Here is a 19,060-nt window from a genome sequence, read left to right as displayed (position 1 = left end):
AGAGTCGGACACGACTGAGCGACTGAACTGAACTGATGCTGCTCCTATTATTATACGCCAGGCACAGTTCCCGACAAAAGGTATACGTTGTACCATGTTTTATACTCACGACAGCTATATAAAGTGTAATATAGTTATCACTGGCCCCATTTTATATATGAAGGATAGAGAGGTTGAGTAACTTTCCCAAAGTCACACAGCCTGTAAACTGGAGAGCTGCTGACCGCTGGCAGTCTGATTTCAAGAGTTCCAGCTCCTAAAGTCTCTACTATATTTTTTCCCCTCAACTTTAAGATTCCATGAATTTTTCATTTAAAAAATGAAATGTTTTACTTGTCATTTTTAAAAAATGGGTTAACTATTACGGATAATCAAAACAATTTTTTTTAAAAGTACAGTCAACCACTTCATGTGAATGGAGAGCCCACGGAAGGTCTGGAAATACAAATGCTGTTCAGAAATACTTAAAAATAAATATTTACCCTAACACTTCCAAAGTGCTGCTGAATATCGTAACTCAATCTCACCGAAACAATGCGCAGGACTTCTCAGACCTTGGGAGGTTGCAGCAGAGGCGCATGCTCACAGGGCGGAGCCGGCTCGGGTGCGCCGGAAGCCCCGCCCACTTTGACCGCAAGGGTTGCCGGGACGGCCCCCATCTTCTTTACGCGAGGTGGGAAAGCCGGTGGCTCAGAGGAGTGCAGACGCTACTTGGTGACCCTGTGGCGCGTCTCAGTGGGGCCAGGAACTGAAAGGTGAGCAACTCTAGGTGGCTAAAGAGAAGAAAGTACAAAAGGGTCTGTTTTGCGTGTTGCGCGACGGCGCGTCCTTTTCATTGCTGCCTCACGCTGGGTGCGTCCGCTCTTCGCCTTCCTCGCGTTCCGGGCGAGCGCCGCGTGGGCCGCAGCCCGTGGTGGCAAGCTGCGCTGGGGGCTAAGGGGCGCGGGCCGCTGCGAGATGGGGAGTTGATTCTGCGTTCTTCGCGGTAGCGAGGATTTCCTCGCACGTGGCTGGGGCCCAGGCGACCAATTGGTTGCTTTGGGACGGGCTGTGGCGGATTATTTGGACGCAGGCTGCCTGCATCCCCACTGCGTCTTTAAGGTTTCGTATCTTCACCGTTTTGCAGTGTCGCCAAAAGCGAATGTTTGGTTGGGCTGTATAAGATTCCGGGGAGGTTGATGTGGGTTAAACGCAGAAGGGTTTCTTGGATCATACGACTGGGGTCAGGGAATCGGGGCCACAGATGTTCTTCTGGCGTCACTCTCTTGGATTTTAACGGTCATTATTCACTCACATCAGGGCTTCTGAGCGAAACTGAAAAACTTGGGTAATGTTTCAGTTGTACATTCTAAGAGTGTATCTCATGAAATGAAGTTCCAGTTTTGAGTAGGCCAAAGAAGTGTTGCAGGGACTAAATAGTTCTTTCATGTCACCCTTTTCTTTATAGAAGGCTCTGGAGTACAGTAGGGCTTCCCTCGTGTCTCAGTGGTAAAAAACTCGCCTGCCAGTGCAGGAGACGCTGGTTCGATCCCTGAGTCTGGAAGATCCCCTGGACAAGGAAATAGAAACCCACTCCAGTATTCTTGCCTGGGAATTTCCGTGGACAGAGGAGCCTGGTAGGCTGCAGTCCATGGGATCGCAAAAGAGTCGGACACGACTAAGCGACTAAACAACAACATATCACGGTAATAATTTAGGAATCGTGGTGGAAAACCCATTGCGTAAGATTGACCAGATTTTGTTAGTAAGGTGTTGCACCATAGGAGAACTTCCAGTGTGCATCCATGTTATTGCATGGTAATTACAAGTTATAAAGGGTTGCCTCCAACATGTGCATCACTAGAGTTAACTAATGGCAGATAGCCTTGATGAATTCTTCTAAATATACTTTTATACAGTGTGTTTTGATGGCTTAATGGAGTACTAGAAGCAAATAATTTGAAGTCAGGAGACTGTTAGTCCTAGCAAACCAACTTCACAGACTTACACGATTTTCTTGCAGTGTTATTGTGAGTGATGTGAAACAGGAATGTGGCTGTAAGGTTAACCATGTTAGTAGGCATGTGTATGTGCGTGCTCAGCCAGCTTCAGTCATGTCCGACCCTGTGACCCTATGGTCAGTAGCCCAGAAAGCGGCTCTGTCCATGGGATTCTCTAGGCAAGAATACTGGAGTGGGTTGCCATGCTCTCCCGGGCTGTCTTCTGCACTGGTAGGCGGGTTCTTTACCACTGGTGCCGCCTGAGAAGCCCAAATAGTAGGCATACTCCAGTTTAATGTTGTTTTAGTGTTCTCAGCTTCTCAAATGAGCATTTTCATATATTCCTTAATATTAGCATTAATTTGTTCAACGCTGTGTAACATTTTTAAAATTTTGTTTCACCCAAAAGTTTTGATAACATAATCTTGTTTTTAGTAAATCAACTGTGGCTGATTTTTAAGAAATTCAGTCACACCAAACAAGACAGATCCATGATATTGACAACTGACATGCTTAAATGCATGGAGTTTTTTCCCTCAGAGCTTTCTGGATCAGCTAAATGAAGATGACCCACTCACTTTGTTATAGAGGATAGAACAATGATTGACTGAAAGAAGTGAGGATCGTTGATAGTTTTTCATCACTTATTTCAAAATTTTTCTTTTGTTGAAATTAGAAAATTGAGTAGAGAAATTGAACCTGTGAAATTGTTTTTTATTTAGGAAAATAGTGGGATATTGATAATTAAAACATTCTTTTAAAAGTCTTGAGTTCTCTGTAAAAGGTAAATAACTTTTATGCCAATTTGGAAATTTTTGCAGCTAGCCAGAATGGCTGAAAATGGTGATAATGAAAAAATGGCTGCTCTGGAGGCCAAGATCTGTCATCAAATTGAGGTATGATTCTTGTGGTATTACAATGTGAAAACACACTCTTTGAGAGGAGATTTAGGACCTTAAAGATAGAGCATTTAATTTTGATATATTGACCTATTGAACATTCTGGTTTGTTTTTGGTTCTTGGTGTTAAGGTGGGTGCACAGTAGTGTACAGTTTTATATTGGTGGGGCCAATTTCTAAAACCCATTCAAAAGGTAACACTATAGACCAGCTTAACTTTACTTCTTTACTGCTTTTGTTTCCTGGTCTATAAAATGAGGATAGAATTAGGTTGTGAGGTGTACAGTAGTTCATAAAATGTTAAACATTTTTGAATAATATGTAGCACATAGAAGGATAATTTAAAAATTCTTTGTGAAATACCTTCCCTGTTAAATAGCACTTTATTCTTGAAGGTCCTGATAGTTTTTCTACTCAATTAGGTCTTCTCAGTCATCATAACTTTTAAGTGTCTGTTCTCAAAGTTCTCTTAAACTTTTTTTTAAATTTAGGTATTGTAAAAAGTTGCACTTCTGTTATTTTGAAGTTCCTGTGTTACTTTTTTTTTTTTTACTAATTTCTTTATAATTGTGAAGAAAAATTATAAATTATTCTATTTCAGTATTTGGAATAGTACAAAAATGTATGTGGAAAAGGTCAGTAATGTCCCTTCCACAACCTACCCCTCCTCAAATCTCATGCTCTTGAGGTAGTCAAAGTTAAAAGACTGATGACCCTTTCACACACTGGTCAGTACTCACGATAACATAATTTTTTTCCCTTTCCCTCTCACCAAAAATAGGATGCATTTTGGGGTAGCAGTTTCATATCATCAATAATTTATACCATTTACTATTGATATGTAGGATATTTCCAATGTGATGAGTATCTTTATAAATAAACACTAAACATGTTTACTGATTTCTGCCTCAAGGGAATGCACGATTTTTCTTAATAACTTGATATTTGATATTTACTGCTGGTTAATGTCTCTCCACCTGCATGACCATTTCTCTGTGTTCAAGCCAATACTAGGTATTCTTGTTTTTAGAATTTTTGGCAAACTTGTTAGGTGAAAATGTTTTTCATTGCTTTCAATTATAAGTTTTGATAAATTTTTTGTATCCTGTAAATATTGAACACAGAATAATTTGTAATTTTCTTCACAATTGTAAAGAAATTAGTAAAGTTGTAACATAGGAAATTTAAAATAACAGGAAATTTAATATACTTTTAGATTTTTCTTATTTTTCAAAAATTAAAATGAGTGATTAACAAGTTTATTCCAGTTTTTATAACAATCTCTTCTTTCCACACTGAAAGGAGGCTTTTCATTTATTAAATCCTTAAATTTGTTTTAAGGCTTTCTATTATCATATCTGCTAATTACATTGTTTCAATAGTCATTTTTAGTTTTAATTTGTATTATAGGTATTTTATTAAAGTGTATTTAAGGGAAAATGTGTATTGCCAGTTAACTTTTGACACATATTGCTACTTTTAAAAACTAGAACTTGGTGATGTAATGGTAATTTTTAAAACTCCACGATTAGAGTCGGATTCTACAGTGCTCTGCAGTATATTGTAATTATCTTGCAGTATTATTTTGGAGACTTCAATTTGCCACGGGACAAATTTTTAAAGGAACAGATCAAACTGGATGAAGGCTGGGTACCTTTGGAGATAATGATAAAGTTTAATAGGTAAAAACATTTTTAAGTTATTAGATTTTCTGTTAACAGCAAGGGCTTTTCCTAAATCTTACAATGCTTTTATATGTATTCTTTCAGGTTAAACCGTTTGACAACAGACTTTAATGTAATAGTAGAGGCCCTGAGCAAATCAAAGGCAGAACTCATGGAAATAAGTGAAGATAAAACTAAAATTAGAAGATCTCCAAGCAAACCCCTCCCTGAAGTGACTGATGAGTATAAAAATGATGTAAAAAACAGATCTGTTTATATTGTAAGTGGGCCTTTAATTGTATCTTAAAAGTTATTTAGAAATAACATAGATTCTTATTGGATAAGAATAAGGACTCAGGAATCATAGCTTTACCACTTGCTGTATATTCTTGGGCAATGTTCTTAACCTTTCCAAGCCTTACCGTCCTACGTGGGGATATTTTTTACCTTATAGAACTAATGTTAGAATTAAATGAAAAAAAAAAAAACCCATACAACATAGGGCAAAATCTTTGACATACTGTAAGCACCCAGTGCATAATCAGCTGTTATTTATCAACAGTTAAACTTGATAGCTATTTTCTTTAACATTGATTTTTAAGTAGATTTTTTTTTATACTGCAAAAATTCAGACATACAAAAGTAGACTGAATATGTAATGTACCATTATCCAACAGTTATTAACGTGATTAATTTGGCTTTATCTTTGCCCTACCTGGATTATTTTGAAGTGGATACCAGTAAATGGGTCACTTCTATTGCACTGGTCAACAACGGCTTTTAACTAGAGCTATTAAACATTTAAGAGATAGAAAGATAATATGTATATCCTGGCTTCATTTCAAGACACAGTAAATCAGAATTTCTGAGACATTGTTTACTTGAGATGCCATTTGTGTGTTTCTTCTTTTCATAGAAAGGCTTCCCAACTGATGCAGCTCTTGATGACATAAAAGAATGGTTAGAAGATAAAGGTCAAGTACTAAATATTCAGATGAGAAGAACGTTGCACAAAGCATTTAAGGTATACTTGTATGTTGTTACTTTTTCTGGTTGAAAATTACTTGGGATGTAACTTAAAAAATTTTTTTTTCTTCCTTTTTTCAAAGGGTTCAATATTTGCTGTATTTGATAGTATTGAGTCAGCTAAAAAGTTTGTTGAGACCCCTGGCCAGAAGTACAAAGACACAGACCTGCTAATACTTTTCAAGTAAGTCTGCTCACTTTTTTGAGGGGAGGGCACTTAGTTATCTAAAATTGAAACACTGGGTAAGACCAGTATTTTTAGTATCCTTAGGCATTCTTTGAGAAATACTTGAAGTTCTTTCAGTGGTACTATTAGTCCTTTGACTGTAAGGAAGGGTTTATTAGGACCTTCTCACTGCTAGCAATGAATAAAGAAGGTTAAGTTTCAGTACTTGTTTTGTATGTGAAACTTATAATTAGGCTTGATGGTAAAATCTGAGCTTTTGTTGTGGTTAGAGAATAGATCACTGTACAGTCATTATCTATTTGTATTTCTCATAGTCTCTATGCCTGTGTTTTAATCACATTCTTGTGTATCTCCCTTTGTGTCAAAACTAGCACAGACTCGACATTTTCATGATAAGTGAATTGCAGGCCCATAATCTCCTCCTTTGGATTGTACAGTCTTCTAAATACTAAGTACTTAGAATAAACCTGACAGACCTAGAAATGCATAGTGATAAATCATGCTCTCAGTGTTATACTGAAAGTCATTGAATTATGTACTTTAAAAGGGTGAATTTTATGGCAGGTGAATTATTTGTTAGTCAGGCTGTTATTTTAAAAATAAGAGTAACTTCCTTAGTGTATTTTGAATTTATAGGTAATTATCTTGATAGAAAATGTAACATTTATTCTTATGTGATATCTTAAATCATTCAATGTAACTGTCAGTCTTCGAAAGTTCTCATGAACTTAGCCTTTACATTTTGTGTCCTTAGGGAAGATTACTTCACCAAAAAAAGTGAAGAAAGAAAGCAAAATAAAATAGAAGCTAAATTACGAGCTAAACAGTAAGTATGTTGAGCTAATCACATTTTAGTTCCTTAAAGCTTTGACAAAGGTAAAGTTATTGGTTCTGGGATGTGAAGCTGATGATGAGCTCTGAAATATGAGTAGCAATAGACCTTTCTTCTGCTAATGAACTGCTGAGGTCCTAAGCTGCCCTGATAAACCTAGGGCCACATTCTGTTGCATTCTAGCATCAGACAGTCAGAAAACCAAGGACTGGCTTTTGTTACTAAGTAGTAACATGATTAGTAATCATGATTAAGGTTAACTTTAGCAGGGTTTAATTTTCTTATGCATAAAGTAGATGGAAATGTTCTAATGATATTTTTATTTGTAGAGAGCAAGAAGAAAAACAAAAGCAAGCAGAAAATGCTGAAATGGTAAGTATATATTACTAGTCTCTTAAGAAATCTGTAATTCAAAGTTAGAATAAAAAGCTCTGGGGACTTTTTAATGAAAATATGTAAGCAGGTCTGCAGTTGTCAATGCACTGAAGTACTAGCCAAATATTGCCTAAAATTACGACTTATCCCGAGCAATAAGATTTATATAACTAGTGATTACTTGCTAGAGAAGTTAAAATAAGTTAAAATCAGAAGCCATGCAGAACAAAAGATGATAAAGGAAAACACACCAACTACTTAACTTCAAAACAGCATTTTAGCTTCTAGTTATTCCTTATATATGTAGAGGATGATACATGCCATTTCTGGTTTGTGGTTGCTTTTAAGAAACTTTATATTGCCTTGTATATTTTTACAGAAATCTCTAGAAGAAAAGATTGGCTGCTTGCTGAAATTTTCAGGAGACTTAGATGATCAGACGTGTAGAGAAGATTTGCACACCCTTTTCTCAAATCATGGTGAAATAAAATGGATACACTTTGTCAGAGGAGCCAAAGAGGTTTGGAGATATTCACATGCTTTCTACCAATCAATTAAAAAACCCATAGAAACTTTTATCTTAAGATGACATTAAAGAAGAAAGCAATTGTTTTATTACTGTTGTAACAGAACATGATGTCTGACTGATATTTTTGAGATTGTGCTGTGAATAACTACTGGAAATTACTGACTGCAAGTTTTTTAATAACTTCCTTCCTGATGTCCGATGTTCAGTAGAATTCCCTGGCTTTTGTTTTCTGTCTTTGGTGTAGGGAATAATTCTATTTAAAGAAAAAGCTAAGGAAGCACTGGATAAAGCAAAAGAGGCCAATAATGGTAACCTGCAACTAAGGAACAAAGAAGTCACTTGGGAAGTACTAGAAGGAGATGTGGAAAAAGAAGCACTGAAAAAAATTATAGAAGATCAACAAGAATCTCTCAACAAATGGAAGTCAAAAGGTCTGGTTTTCTTTTACAATTTAACTCATTTACTTGGTTAAAAATTTATAATTGGTGTTAAAAGACAATGACAAGAGATTTAAAAGATTGATGATTTCTTAATTATGTCTCTACAGGCCGCAGATTTAAAGGAAAAGGAAAGGGAAATAAAGCTGCCCAGGCTGGGTCTGCTAAAGGAAAAGTACAGTTTCAGGGCAAGAAAACTAAATTCGATAGTGATGATGAACGTGATGAAAAGGGTGCATCTGGTAAGTTTTTCTAAGTTCTTTGGAACTTTGATGAAAAATTATTTGGGCAAGAACAGCAGTGTGGTTTTGTTTAAGTGATATCCTCAGATTCTGATTGACCTTGGTTATGGTGTTACATGTGGAAAACAAAAATATTTGGAAGCTAAATTTAGAGAGCAGGTCTGTACCAAAGGAAAAGCCTTTCCTCATTAGTGTAGGGAAGTTATTGCTACTCTTTTTAAACAAAATTATTTTTGATAATTATGCTCGAGAGTAGTGCTTTCAGTGCCTGTAACGAAAGTTTTTATTGTATAGGAACAGTAAAAAGAGCAAGAGAAGAAACAGACAAAGAAGAACCTCTGTCAAAACAACGGAAAACAGAAAATGGTGCCGGAGACCAGTAGTTTAATAAACAAATTTTTAATTCATTTTAATTAGATTTTAAGCTGCTTTTGTCTTTGGAGGCTGTTAAAAAGAAAATCGAATTAGATCCACTTCGATGTCTACCTGTAAGAAAGGAAGATTTTTTTGTTGTTGTTGAACTTGTCTTTTGTTATCGAAATGTTTTTTAATGTGCACTTCTGTTTGTGTTCTTTTGGATTATTCAAATATCAAAAGAAACATTCTTCCATTAAGAATTGCCTTTGTAATATGAGAATGTATCAGTACAAAGTAATAAAATGTATACTGCATAAAAATAAACTAAGTTTATTTTTTTTTATTTTTGTGCCCAAAGTATTGGAGAAAGAATTCATGTTAAACCAGCATATTGGCTGTTGTGATTATAGACCCATTCTGTTTTAGCAAAATATTTATCTTCTACGCTGGCTTTCTGTATTTACTCAAGCAACTTGATAACATTAGAAATAATTACTTATTGTGAAGTTTTTCAGTACTGAATGTGGATAAACCAGAATCAAGAGACTTACTGATTTTTTTTTATGAAACTTGTATGATGCTGGCAGGTCGTATCGCAGCTCTATAAAACAAAAGCCACCTAAGGATGAAAATTATACTTCCAAACATTTACCACCCTTGATATAGTAGTACCTTCTTATTTGTAATTTCCTAAATAATCTATAGCTACCAATTTCGTAATAACCATGATTATCTTAAAAATTTCCAGTTTGGATTTTAGTAACGGTAGTAAGTAGCTATTTATCTTCCTACTAAGCGCGCTCTCTAAATCACAGCTCTCAAATTTTAATGTGTAAACAAATCACCTTCAAATCAAATCCTGTTCAAATACAGATTGTAATTCAGTATGTCTGGGTGGAGCCAGAATCCTGCAAGTCTGACAAGCTCCCAAGGGATGTCAAGGCTGATGGTCCGTACTTGACAACCACACTTGGGAGTAGCAAGGCTCTGGCCTTGGTATACTACTATTGGAACTGTTCTAAGGTCTCCATGTTGCATGTTATATCTTAAACTAAGTAAGGACTGACAGTACTGAATAGGAATACAGACTTGTACACATTGCTAATTATTATGAAGGTGACAGTTCTAGTTATGTTGTTAAATCCAATCCAAAAAAAAAAAAATTCCCCCTTATTGTATATTCTTATTTCAGACTTCTCAGAATTATTGGGGTTATAGTCAGCTTCTAGTTATATGCTTTTCCCATTTTGATGTCTGTGAGTATTATTATGCAATTTACTAATAAAAATGTATCAAACATGATTTACATAGTGTGGATGATTATATTCTTCCCCCCATTAAAAGAAAAAGCTTCATGTTACTTGACTCCAGGAACAATTAGAAAATTGAAATAGAAAAGTAATCCAAGCATAGTCTGGTGGTGTGTTTCAGGAATGGATTTCAAACAAAGACCTGACAAACTCCTAAGCCCAAGCTCTTAGATCACATAAAAGTTCTCAGTAAAATGCATAAATTGGGATAATCTTGAGCAAACACTGATACCCTCCCTTTACTCCATTTGCAACCCATTACCAAACAGATAATTATGGTTGAGATTTGTTTTGTGAGAAACTTAAAAATCGTCTTACCTGCAATAATATCTATCTTGACCTTCCACTCTGCAGCTTTCTTTTGAATATGCTGAACATAAACATGTTAATGTGAGTTGGTCTTAAAACAGTTTTCAAAAAATTGCTTCTTACTCATAGTTGATTGTAAGTTTTCAAGCTTTTAAAATTTCATTGGAATTTAGACCTTAAAAATTTTTTTCAACTGGATGGATAATATTTTAGTAAGAAGCCAAGCTAGTTAATAATCTGAACTAAACTATAATTCAAGTAATAAAGCTGTTACTTCAGAAGTCCTTTGATGGACTTTGATGTGCATAAAAATAAAGATAAATACACAGCTCTCCCAAAAACCAGCAGAGATCTGTGTCCATGGGCAATTCAGTGGCAGTATGGTATAGAGGTTAAGGACATAGTTTCTGGAATCAGACACCCTGCATTTGAACTAAAGCTCTGCTAGCTATGTAACCCTGAGAAAATTATGCTTTCTGTGCCTCAGGTCCCTCATCTGTTAAGTGAAGATAGTAATGGCTTCTCATCAGATTGTTGTAGACTGTGAAAAGTGCTTTGAACTGTGGTGGCACACAAAACAAGTACTAAATGCTGGTTTTAGCTATTTAAATTTCCCTAAATTTGAGGTTCACATATTTAACCATGAGCCAAGAACTTAAGTTCTCATAGTGCCCAATGAAAGAAGATAAGGCAACAACTTTTAGAGTCATCTAGCTTATTGGAGTCACTGACGGGTTCTGTCTGAGCCTGCAAAGAACAAATACTTGGGTGCCGGTAGAAGTTTTCAGTAAATTATATGTCTTCCAGGACATGCTTTCTATCAAATTTTCTATCAAAAAGTTGTATCAAGTGCACCTATATTATGAATAGAGGGCCAAGTACTTAAAAGAGACAAGGGTCTATAGTTAAGGGGTCTGTCTGAAATAAGCTTCAATGATAATGATACTAGTTACAGTAGAATACTTAAACAAAATTATCACAAAGCTTATAGCAAATATATCTATAGCATAATCTAAGGACTGTTTAATATTAAAAGTCCATCATCACACCTTCACAATATGCACAGCACACACCAGATTAATTTCTCAAACTATTTAGTTACTCTGCTAATGGAAATACTGATGCATTGCCAAAATAGAAAACTGTATTTAGGTAAATATTTGCTTCAGTTCAGTTCAGTCACACAGTCATGTCCAACTCTTCGCGACCTGATGGACTACAGCACGCCAGGGTTCCCTGTCCATCACCAACTCCCAGAGATATTTGCTTAAAATTCTATTAAGCCAGCCTAGACAATGCTGATACCGCTGCCTCCTGGTGGTGGAACATGGCACTACCAAACAATGAAGACAGACATTCCCTGGTAATGTGACTATAGCAGCGTATTCAAGTTATTAGACTTTGCTGCTTAGTTGCACTCTTTATTGGCATATTTTACTTCGTTTTCATGAACTATGTATGAGTAATATAAGACCTATGCCAGGCTGTGCAGAAGAATCCACAGCAGGCCTCACTGCTTATCCTTGGAAGGTCTACATATTAGTCTGGCCTTTGGCTGGAGTATAGGAACTTAGATTTTTGAGAGTTTTCACTCCCCATTCCTTAATAACAGTGGCTTACTGTACTTAAACTGTTTATGCTGAATACCTGTTTTGCTTCTGAGAGTCTGGAATTTGGGTATGTGCCAGGCAAAGGGGTGCATATGGGATCAGTCCCCAGTAAAAACCCTTGGCACCACGTCTCCAGTGACCCCTGGTTAACATTTCACGTGCCTTGTCACGAAAATTCTTTGCTGGAAAAATTAAGTGCATCCCATATAACTCCACTGCGAGGGAACTCTGGAAATTTGCACCTGGTTTCTCCTGGACTGTGACCTACACCAACCAACCAACCAACAGAGTTGCTCAGTCGTGTGTGACTCTTCGTGACGCCATGGACCATAGCCTACCAGGCTCCTCCATCCATGGGATTTTCCAGGCAATAGTACTGGAGTGGGTTGCCATTTCCTTCTCCAGGGGATCTTTCCAACCCAGGGATCGAACCTGGGTCTCCCGCATTGTAGACAGACGGTTTACCATCTGAGCCACCCCTTTTTGCTGATTTTGCTCTGTAACTTTTAGCTGTAATAAATCACAGTCATGAGTATGACTATACGCTCAGTCCTGTTAGACTTCCCTGTGAATCATCAAACCTGAGGATGGTCCTGGGGACCTCCTCAATACAGGCTTTTTTAGATATCAATAATTATTGGTGTTTGGTCTCACTGAATGGGGATTTATTTACCAGTAAAGTTATATTGCGTTCTGCTGCGTACCTACAGGTATCACTACGAATTGTTTAGCAGTATTCAGGCGTACCTCAGAAGTATTACAGGCTTGGTAACAGACCAAAATAATAAAGTGAATATCACAAGAGTAAGTAACCTGAATAATTTTTGTTTCCCGTGCATATAAAAGTTCTGTTTCCACTATACTGTAGTCTTTTAGTGTGCAATATCATTCTGTCTTTAAAAAGTACTTTTTTGGCGGCTGGAACTCACAGCATGTGGGACCTTAGTTACCTGACCATGGATCAGACCATGCCCCCGGAAGTGGAAGCACAGATTCTTAACCACTGGACCACCAGGGAAGTCCCCCAAAAGTATATATTTTAATTAAATACTACTTTCTTGCTGCTGCTGCTCCTGCTGCTAAGTCACTTCAGTCGTGTCCAATTGTGCGACCCCACAGATGGCAGCCCACTAGGCTCCTCTGTCCCTGGGATTCTCCAGGCAAGAATACTGGAGTGGGTTGCCATTTCCTTCTCCAATGCATGAAAATGAAGAGTGAAAGTGAAGTCGCTCAGCTAAACAATGCCAAAAACAACTATAACAGTAATATCAAAGAGCACCAACACCCAACAAATACGATAAAAAAGTTTGAAATATTGCAAGGATGACCAAAATGAGCAGAGACACAGTGAGTAAATGCTGTTGGGAAAATGGTGCTGACAGACTTGCTTGATGCAAGGTTGTCACAAACCTTAAACCTGCAAAAGTGCATTATCCGTACAGTGCAATCTTAGGCTGCGCTTAGTGGCTCAGTCGTGTTCAACTGTGCGACCCCATGGACTGTAGCCAACCAAGCTCCTCTGTCCATGGAGATTCTCCAGGCAAGAATACTGGGGTGGGTTGCCAGGCCCTCCTCCAGGGGATCTTCCCAACCCAGGGATCGAACCCAGGTCTCCCGCATTGCAGGTGGATTCTTTACTGTCTGAGCCATCAGGGGAAGCCCCACACAATAAAGGGCAGGTATGCCTATATATATTTTTAGCGATGTAATTTTATGTATTTTAAAGGTTATTAGATTGCCATATAGTCATAATTTGTCTCCAACCGAATTCCAGTACACTATTTATACAAATATTTTCCTACAAAATCTTAAATCTCTTAATACATATATCACTTAAAAATAACCGCTAACATAGCAACTGCCATACACTATTATAAGTCCTTTGTAAACATTAACTCATTTAATCCTCACATCAACCCTACAAAGTATAAAGTACTCTTAGTTCCTTATGCTATAAGAGTATAGGTGAGTACAGGGTAAGTGATGAAAGTGAACTCGAATGAACTCAAAATGAACCTTGACCAAAAGAAGACAGTTGTGAAGCAGCAGATCTGAACCTAGGTAGTCTGGCTCTGCAGTCTGAGTTCTTGATGACTGTGTTAAACTAACACTAAAAAACTGTGCCACCCCATCCCCAGTTTTCTAGAATATGTCTTATGCACCTTCATGTGTCATGTGCTGACAATAAAAAATGAGAAATGGGTTCTGAACTCAGATTAGTTTAGCTTCCCAGGCTCAGTGTTAAAAACCAGGCTGTCCTTGCCTCTCTTAAGTACAGTAGGCCATAGAGAGACACTGGGATTACAGGCATCAACCAGGACTTACCCAAGCAAACCAGGAGATACTATAACCACAGTTACACCATACTCCTCTATTCCTGAATTATATAATCTCTTTCCTGTTAACAATTCCTGCCTGGACAAATCTTTGACAAATAAAGCTACTCATAAATGCTAGTTAGTTAAGGAGAAAATTTAGTTTCCAAGTGCCAGATGTTTAAAAATTTCAGGAGAATTGATACCTTGGTATTTAGTACTGATAGTAAATCCCTCAAACACTGTCATGAATTTAAAAGTAAATGACACGGAATATTTTGATGATTTGAACTTACTTCTCTAGTTGAGGATTTGTGTAAAGAATATACTGCAGTTCTTGCCATTTCTAAAGCAGTCTTCAGAAATGCCATATCTGTCCCTGTTAAAAGTAGAAAAAACTGTTATCAAAATAGAAGATTAAAGGAATACTGGGGATTTGGAAACATTTTTTTTTCAAACTCCAAAATAGCTGTTTCAAATTCTTTCTGTAACAAGACAGGGTACAAATATCTAAGATGTCTAAGTATCTTTTAAGGTTGATGGAATAAAATCAGAATTGTACTGTCTCATTTAAATGAGGCTAAAGTAAAAATTTTAATATATTCCAAATTAACAACTTTCAAAGAGGGCAGAAGAGAACAGGTAAAGTAGTAATCAGAATGGCGGGGGCAGGTGGAGGGAGGGCTTTTAAAACTATGTATATCTTTTCCTCTTGTTACTCACTTCCTACCCTCCTTGCCCACAAAACAGATAAAATAAATAGCCACAGTAAGTCATTGTTACTGAAATCTTTGAATGTTGAAGCATTAAAAAGAGGTTTTAAAAGTATAAAACACTTTATAGGAAATCTTGAAAAGAGTTAGGTAAATCATTCTAGAAATCAGATGAAGAATAAATAATAGGTGAATAAATTTGTTCACTTAGCACAAATTTATGAAAACAAAGATTGAAAAATTGAGATTGAAATTATCATAATTATACAGGTAAGAGACTGGCTTATTAATGAACAGTGATAAAGTCAATTAACCCAACAATCCAATGAGAAAATGGTTTTCAAAACTTGCTTTTTAACAAAGATACCAGCACAGCTGATTCTTATTACTAACCTTTATTATTTTTGGTCCCAAAGGGAGGATTCATAATTACTGTATCAAATGATTTGGACAGTCTGTTAGATAATGAGCATACATCACATTGAACCATGTCTACATTTGTTAACTCAAACTCTTCTACATTCCTATTAAATATTTCCAATGCATCTTCATCTATGTCAAATCCAACACACAACCTATAAATATAAAACACAAAGTAAATACTTATTGCTCCTAAATCAAAACAACAAAACCAAAACCATGTACGATTTTAACCCAACTGGCCAAGTGACAGTGAGTAATGCCTTTCAACAGCATGATTTCCCAAAATGTCAGGGGTTGGAAACTCAGGTTCATATAAAATATAGGCTTCTAATTGCTGCTGTTACTTTTTTTTTTTTAAGTTTGTTTTGATGTTCTGCCCATTCAAAATGTACTCAGTGTTGGATTCTTGCTCCTCTCATCATGTACTGTAGAGTCTCATAAATATAATTCAGTTGATTTTATTTACTCTTATTAAAACTACCCCATACTAAAATAGAAATATAGTGGATCACATACCCTGCTCCTAGCATTGCAGTTCCAATGCTAAGCACTCCACAGCCACATCCTAGATCTGCAATCACTTTATTTTCAATGTCATCATATGTATTATGGATTGTATAGAGCATACATGCTGAAAGATCAAAAAATATATTAACGAGTAAGTAGGTAAGTGGATGACCAAAATCCAATTTATGCAAATGACCCTCTGTGAAACAATTTTTCCTCTTGCATTATTAAGCTCTCCCCCAAATTCGTGTTCCAGGTTTAAAAATAATAACATATAATTAAATTTTCTTTACACAAATCCTCAACTGGAGAAGTTCAAGTCATCATAATATTCTGTGTTATTAAGCTAGAATAGGAAAGGAAAAGACCTACATCCATAATATAGCCTTTACACACAAATATTCACACACATATACTTATGATCTGCAGAAACAATATCTACTAATGAAACCTGATAAGAGAACTATTGAGGAGCAGAACAGAGGCTGCTGAGATGGGAAAGGGATCTTTTAAATACACGAAAGTGGGGAATATATGGAGGTTAAGCATGAATAATATCCACTGATACCTCCCTGCCTATCTATGAGCCTACCAAAGGTTGCTGGCCATCACTGATGCCCCAGGATCCAGAGGTTTTATCAAAACACACAATTACAGGGATGTCTCAGAGTGACTGCTGTTGATTACTGCTGCAGGTGCTAATGTCTTTGGAGATAGTATCTCAAAGAACTAGCACAACTATGTGTATGTTCACACTGGGTTTGAAACAACTGATTATTTGGGGGGGGGGGGGGGGAGACACGATTCCACTACAGCCAGAAGACACTAAAGAAATCATTATCTACACTGGGAAAACTGGTCTTACCCCAGACACAATTTGATTGGAATTATGACAATAGGTTGGAGCAAAGTGTGGGTACACACGTTTTTTCCCTGACCTTCTTCAGCAGCTTAGAAACAGAACTATGTCGAAGTTAAGGGGATTCCTCCCTGCTGGTGTTCCCAACAACTTAACCTTCCAAAGACTCTCTCAATGACTTTGGTAATATGTTTATTAAATATAATGGTTTTTCCTGTGTTCTTTTACTTCCAGCACCAATCCTTATTAAGCAACACTGCTGATTCTCAGATCATTTGTTAAAACTGAAATTCATCCTCATTTTTAATATTGCACCTATTGTGAATTTGTTAAAACTCAAGTCTTTCTACTACCAACTTCAGTATTCATTTCTAGGGCAGAGTATAGCGCGTAGGAATCCTTGCACCGGCAAATTCGTTGCACTAGGAAATTTAGCAAATGTTTACTGAGCTCCTAAGTAGTATAAGGAACTCTAGACACTGGGAATTGTGTGGACAAAACCAGCACAGTTTTGCCTTCAGGGAGTTAATTGTGTAATGAGATTAATAAACACATTAAAAAGATGTCTAACAGTATTAAGCGGTATGCAGAAAACCAAACGGTAAAACGACAGTGTGTCCTGTGCGTGGGATGTTTTCAGCTGCAGTGTCAAGGAAGTCCTCTCCCACGCAACGTGAAATCTTAGAAAATTTCTTTAGACATTCTTGTATCCAAATAACTGTCTTATTTTCGTTATAAGAACGAGTAGACGGGACTAGCCCGCAAAACAAGGGCGTGATCAGCAGCCGCCCTACCTGCAATGTGCGGCCTGGTTGGATACTGTTCTAGAAAGAGCTTGGGCTTTTCGAATCCATCCACTTGTTGCAGGCGACTCTCTAGCTCCTTAAGCCTTAATTTCTTCATTTTTAAAAAAGTGTGCGCAGGGTTTAGAGGCACTGGATCTGTAGAGAAACCTACTTCACCTGCATCTCCTCACCAACCCCTTTCCCCTTATCTTTTTCAGCGTCGCTGGCTGAGGGCCAAGCTGAGGACACCCAGCCCGAGAGGTTCCCGCTCTTCTAGTGCCAGCGGCGGGTGGAGTCCGCGGCCAGGCTTCAACCCGCCTACAAGGTATCCCGCACGGTTACTCGACTGGAGTCGCCAAGGGATCCACACGCCACATTCCTGCACTTCCAGACGCTGCTCCTGCCTCTGCCCGGGCCGGAAGGGCCGCCACGCACGCGCACACGCGTCCGCCCCCCAGCGGCCCCGCGCCGAGCTGCAACAGCGGCCTCGCGCATGGGTTCCGCCGACACCCGAGCGCCGCCGCCGCCGCCAACTCGGTGGAGTGCGCGCCACAAGGAGTGCCCGCCCTTCTCGCAGCCTAGGGGCCGGCCCCAGCCGTCTCTCGAGTGGTCATTACCCTGTCGTTTTCCCTTGAGTACCGTCAGGCCCTTAAAGGAGGAGGGGAGAAAGAGGATGAAGCTGATAGTGAAAATCTCTCTCACTTTGTTTTAGCGCTCACGGTGGCCCTTTCTGCGTCCTGTGTCCCAAGCCCCCGCTCAAAAAGTAGCAACCTCCCCTCACCTTTTCTTTCTTTGCCAGTCTCTTGTCCTACTTTGTTTCCCTCTTTTTAGGTCAACTGTGTCACTTACTTCAGCTCTCACAGGGTGGTGATGTCAGAGAAGCCCAAACAAGAGAGGATTTAGATTAAGGAATGGGAAGTGGTGTCAACTGCTGGAAGGAAACTAAGCTTTCATGGGGTAGGAGCAGGACTAAAGTTAAGGAAATAGGAAGAATACATAGGAACAGTTTTAAAGGAAAATGGCTGCAAGAAGAGTGAGAATGGTTGATGTTTAGTTAGGTTGCGGGAAGCTTTTTATTTTTTAATTGATGGGAGTATTCGTGAACATGTCTAAATTCAGACAGAGTAGGAGTAGTTGAAAGGCAGGGGTTCAAAATGCAAGAACAAGGATATTGGATGGAGTCAGGATCCTGAGAGGGAAGCGTACAGTGCTTAGGTGAAAAGTTTGCCCTTAGTTTGGGGAGTGGACCCTTCTTTTTATTTTCAATGGAAGAAAAAAAGGTCGAGGAGGCATGTGGATGAAGTAGAGAGAGTGGTGTCTGAGGTTGCTACTTAATATGAAAAATAGAATTCGAAGTTTTCTGTTATGAGGATTAAATGAGTAAAGTTCTTAGCAAGTAAAGGTAGTTCATAAAGTTCTTGTCACATAGCAAATGCCTAATAAATATTTGTTGATGGTGGTATCTGTTGAGAGAGAGGAGATAGAGTAAGCAGTTTGAGCTAAACAGATGATCCAGACTAGCCGGATACCTGGAAGAACAGTCGTGTCCGACTCTTTTACGACCCCATGGACGGTAGCCCGCCAGGCTCCTCTGGAGGCAAGAATACTGGAGTGGGTTGCCATTTCCTTCTCCAGGAGATCTTCCGGACCCAGGGATTGAACCAGAGTCTCTTGTTTCCTGCATTGGCAGGTGGGTTTTTTA

General features: G+C 38.0%; 2 protein-coding genes across 5 annotated transcripts; one reads left to right on the top strand and one right to left on the bottom strand.

Moving 5' to 3' along the window:
* The first annotated feature begins 580 nt into the window (after nt 1-580).
* On the top strand, nt 581-9,829 carry SSB (small RNA binding exonuclease protection factor La). 2 transcript variants are annotated; one of them, XM_069577288.1, is made up of 13 exons: nt 587-755; nt 1,448-1,685; nt 2,801-2,875; nt 4,457-4,560; nt 4,648-4,822; nt 5,459-5,566; nt 5,652-5,752; nt 6,510-6,581; nt 6,917-6,959; nt 7,342-7,482; nt 7,736-7,922; nt 8,039-8,170; nt 8,465-9,829. In XM_069577288.1, the coding sequence occupies exons 3-13, from the start codon at nt 2,810-2,812 to the stop codon at nt 8,551-8,553; spliced, it is 1,218 nt and encodes a 405-aa protein (XP_069433389.1). In that variant the 5' UTR covers nt 587-755; nt 1,448-1,685; nt 2,801-2,809; the 3' UTR covers nt 8,554-9,829. The 2 variants fall into 2 exon arrangements, with proteins under 2 accessions (XP_069433388.1, XP_069433389.1); XM_069577287.1 differs by lacking the exon at nt 1,448-1,685 and having other exon boundaries at nt 581-755.
* On the bottom strand, nt 8,554-17,902 carry METTL5 (methyltransferase 5, N6-adenosine). 3 transcript variants are annotated; one of them, XM_069577306.1, is made up of 7 exons: nt 17,368-17,902; nt 15,724-15,838; nt 15,178-15,359; nt 14,368-14,450; nt 10,156-10,207; nt 9,079-9,128; nt 8,554-8,656 (listed from the first exon to the last, which is right to left on the bottom strand). In XM_069577306.1, exons 1-7 carry the CDS (start codon nt 17,474-17,476, stop codon nt 8,618-8,620), a joined length of 630 nt encoding a protein of 209 aa, XP_069433407.1. In that variant the 5' UTR covers nt 17,477-17,902; the 3' UTR covers nt 8,554-8,617. The 3 variants fall into 3 exon arrangements, with proteins under 3 accessions (XP_069433407.1, XP_069433408.1, XP_069433406.1); XM_069577307.1 differs by lacking the exon at nt 10,156-10,207 and having other exon boundaries at nt 17,368-17,814; XM_069577305.1 differs by having other exon boundaries at nt 8,554-9,128; nt 17,368-17,799.
* Nucleotides 17,903-19,060: the final 1,158 nt, after the last annotated feature.

The sequence above is a fragment of the Ovis canadensis genome, chromosome 2 (assembly GCF_042477335.2).
Source record: "Ovis canadensis isolate MfBH-ARS-UI-01 breed Bighorn chromosome 2, ARS-UI_OviCan_v2, whole genome shotgun sequence".
NCBI lineage: Eukaryota > Metazoa > Chordata > Mammalia > Artiodactyla > Bovidae > Ovis > Ovis canadensis.
This window is presented reverse-complemented; position numbering and strand designations above follow the sequence as displayed.